General features: G+C 46.7%; 1 protein-coding gene and 1 non-coding gene across 2 annotated transcripts in view; both read right to left on the reverse strand.

The window, feature by feature from the left end:
• Nucleotides 1-880: 880 nt before the first annotated feature.
• LOC112076266 (uncharacterized) lies at nucleotides 881-2,731 on the reverse strand. The gene is made up of 3 exons (XR_011477664.1): nucleotides 2,688-2,731; nucleotides 2,086-2,250; nucleotides 881-1,142 (listed from the first exon to the last, which is right to left on the reverse strand). It is a non-coding gene; the product is annotated as an uncharacterized protein (transcript).
• Nucleotides 2,732-2,963: 232 nt separating this feature from the next.
• Nucleotides 2,964-3,185, reverse strand: part of LOC139022645 (cingulin-like protein 1) — a 19,067-nt gene continuing 18,845 nt past the window's right edge. The window contains exon 7 of the mRNA XM_070441237.1: nucleotides 2,964-3,083. Within this exon, the coding sequence (XP_070297338.1) occupies nucleotides 2,964-3,083 (120 nt within the window). The remainder of the gene's footprint in view (nucleotides 3,084-3,185) is intronic.

Consider the following 3,185-nt stretch of genomic DNA (forward strand, 5'->3'; position numbering starts at 1 on the left):
TTATAATAAAATTAACACGGTAATGCAACAGATTAGTTTGGTAAATTGTAGGAAATATTGTCCAAATCCTCCAAACTACTTAAACCCAAAGTCCTATATGATCATATAATGATTATTTATTGATTATTAGCCCTGTTCTTCGCTAAAACACGTGCCTTGAGTGTACAGGGAAAGCTAGCTTGATATACTGTAATCTCTTCTGCTGTATAAATAAAGCTTTGATATACTGTAATCTCTTCTGCTGTTTAAATAAAGCTTTGATATACTGTAATCTCTTCTGCTGTTTAAATAAAGCTTGATTTGATTCAAAAGAATCACAACACTTCAACTACTTCTTTAACATCCTCAAAAAAAAACATTATTTTCCTGTGTTTTATATATATATTTCCACACTATGAGGTTGGAATAATACTGTGAAATTGTTAAAATGATGATAATGCCCTCTTAGTGAAAGAGCTGTTTGAAAAGACCACCTGAAATCTCAGCCTGTTTTGGTGGGATGGAGTTTTGGCTTAACTGGTGACATCACCAGGCGGTAAATGAGTTAATAGACCAATAAGAAAGAGAGTTCCAAACCTCTCTACCAATAACAGCTAGTTTCCCCCTCCCCACTCCCAGACAGTCCTAGCAAAAACTTGTTTAAAAAAAAATCCTCTTTGCTAAGAAGCCATTTTTGTTTCTTTTTTGACCATTTTGATTGAAAACAATCACAGTAAGATAATTGTTACCCAGAAATGAGTTAATATTGAGATAATAACAGCTGCATTGGACCTTTAGTTAATAACCATAACCGCTTTTGGAAAACAAAAACTAAAGACAAAATGCTTTACATTTCAATAGTACAGAGAAAGAGGCTAAATAAGGTTTGAACACTTAACTTGTGGGCACTGTATTCTACGATAAATGACAGTATTGGTGCCAGTGTAGAATGTGTTGTTTCTTGTCAAGTCTATTAGTGGTGGTATTAGGGGTATCACTCTAACCTTTATCAATAAAAGTGGATTGAAAAAGGCTAGTATGTTGTCTTTCTTCAGGCCTTGGAGGATGTTGGTACCGGGTCAGCCTGGTCCTCTTCATCTACACTGAGATCCAGACGCAGGTTCTCCAGAGTCTGTCTCATTTGAATGGTGGACTCCTTACGCCTGCCAAAGCAAATGAGGGTGTGTTTGTGTCCTGCAGTTCAAACAGTATCACTCTCGCTCTCTCTGCTCGCTGCTCGCACCTTCTCTGCTCGCTGCTCGCCCTCTCTGCTCGCTCTCTGCTCGCTCTCTCTGCTCGCTGCTCTCCCTCTCTGCTCGCTGCTCTCCCTCTCTGCTCGCTGCTCGCTCTCTCTGCTCGCTGCTTGCTCTCGCTGCTCGCTCTCTCTGCTCGCTGCTTGCTCTCTCTGCTCGCTCTCTCTGCTCGCTGCTCTCCCTCTCTGCTCGCTGCTCTCCCTCTCTGCTCGCTGCTCGCTCTCTCTGCTCGCTCTCTCTGCTCGCTGCTCTCTCTCTCTGCTCGCTCTCTGCTCGCTCTCTCTGCTCGCTGCTCTCCCTCTCTGCTCGCTGTTGCTCTCTCTGCTTGCTCTCTCTGCTCGCTCTCTCTGCTCGCTGCTCTCCCTCTCTGCTCGCTGCTCTCCCTCTGCTCGCTCTGCTCTCCCTTGCTCTCCCTCCCTGCTCTCCCCTCTCTGCTCTCTGCTCTCCCTCTCTGCTCTCTGCTCGCTGCTCTCCCTCTGCTCGCTGCTCTCCCTCTGCTCTCCCTCTGCTCTCCCTCCTCTCTCCCTCTGCTCTCCCTCACTGCTCTCCTCTGCTCTCCCTCTGCTCGCTGCTCTCCCTCTGATCTCCCTCTGCTCTTCCTCTGATCTCCCTCTGCTCTTCCTCTGATCTCCCTCTGCCTTTCCTCTGATCTCCCTCTGATCTCCCTCTGCTTTTCCTCTGATCTCCCTCTGCTCTTCCTCTATCTCCCTCTGCTCTCCCTCTGCTCTCCCTCCTCTGCTCATGTCTCCCTCTTGCTCTCCCTCTGATATGTCTCTCTTTCTATTCTATCCCTCCCTCCCTCTCAGATCTCTGTCTCTCTCTTTCATTTAACCTTTATTTCTAAACCACGTACTTGAGTTGAAGGTGCTGGTCCAGCAGCTGTCTCCTGTAGTCTGGTGGAGGTCTCTCTTTCCTCTGTCAGTTCTCTCTGGGTGTGTCGGTACTGAGCGTCTCTACGACTAGACTCCTCCTCTGCCTCGTTCAGCTGACGCTTCAGGGAACGCATCCTCTGGGTCATCTGATGGAGAGAGGTCATAGGTCAATGGGTCAACTTCAGAGGGCTACCATTTATCTATCAAACTACACATTACGCATCACAACACTCCGAGGTATAACAGAGGTTCACGCAGGTAACATCCACTTATACAAAGTTATCTCATTAAACATTATTATTTAACAAGAGATCCTGGAAATCATATTATGCACACAGTATAAGTAACTTTTATTATAGACAAAATGAATGTAAATAGTATTCGCTGTCCCCCATCTGACATGGCTCTCCAGTGTTAGTAACTATAAAGTGTCCCTAGCAGGTCCTTCTGCTTCGTACCACACACACACACACACACACACACACACACACACACACACACACACACCACACCACACACACACACACACAACACACACACAACAACACACACACACACACACACACACACACACAGTTCCTACCAGTTCCTTCTGTTCTATAGCGATCTTCTGTTCCTCCTACCAGCCCCACCTGAAGCCCACACAGACCAAGTATCGTGGTCTCCTTACCAACTCCGGCAAAATCAATTTACAGTGAATTCGATAGTGTTAGCCACCTCACAGAAAGGCCCACCTTTGTTCGCTGTACAGGAGAACAGCAAAGTGGTAAAGTCCACCCTAAAGGTCAAAGCAAGAGGAGACCCCGTGGGGAATCGGTCCCAATGTAAGATACAAAAGGCCGGGCACCTCTCTCCAGCACTACTGAGAGCATTCTGCCAGCGGTACACTTGGACACCACACGGAATCTCCTGAGCAGTCGGCATCCAGGTAGATCAACTCCACCTGGCTCTGGAGTGTATGGAAGTTCCTCACATGCACCTAACACAACAAGCAAGGTCAGGACGCACCTACAGGACAAGCCACCGATAGAGAAGAGGAATGTTACGAGAACCACAGGAAGGAGTTGTATTACAGCCCACG

Source organism: Salvelinus sp. IW2-2015, unplaced genomic scaffold, assembly GCF_002910315.2.
Source record: "Salvelinus sp. IW2-2015 unplaced genomic scaffold, ASM291031v2 Un_scaffold3652, whole genome shotgun sequence".
NCBI lineage: Eukaryota > Metazoa > Chordata > Actinopteri > Salmoniformes > Salmonidae > Salvelinus > Salvelinus sp. IW2-2015.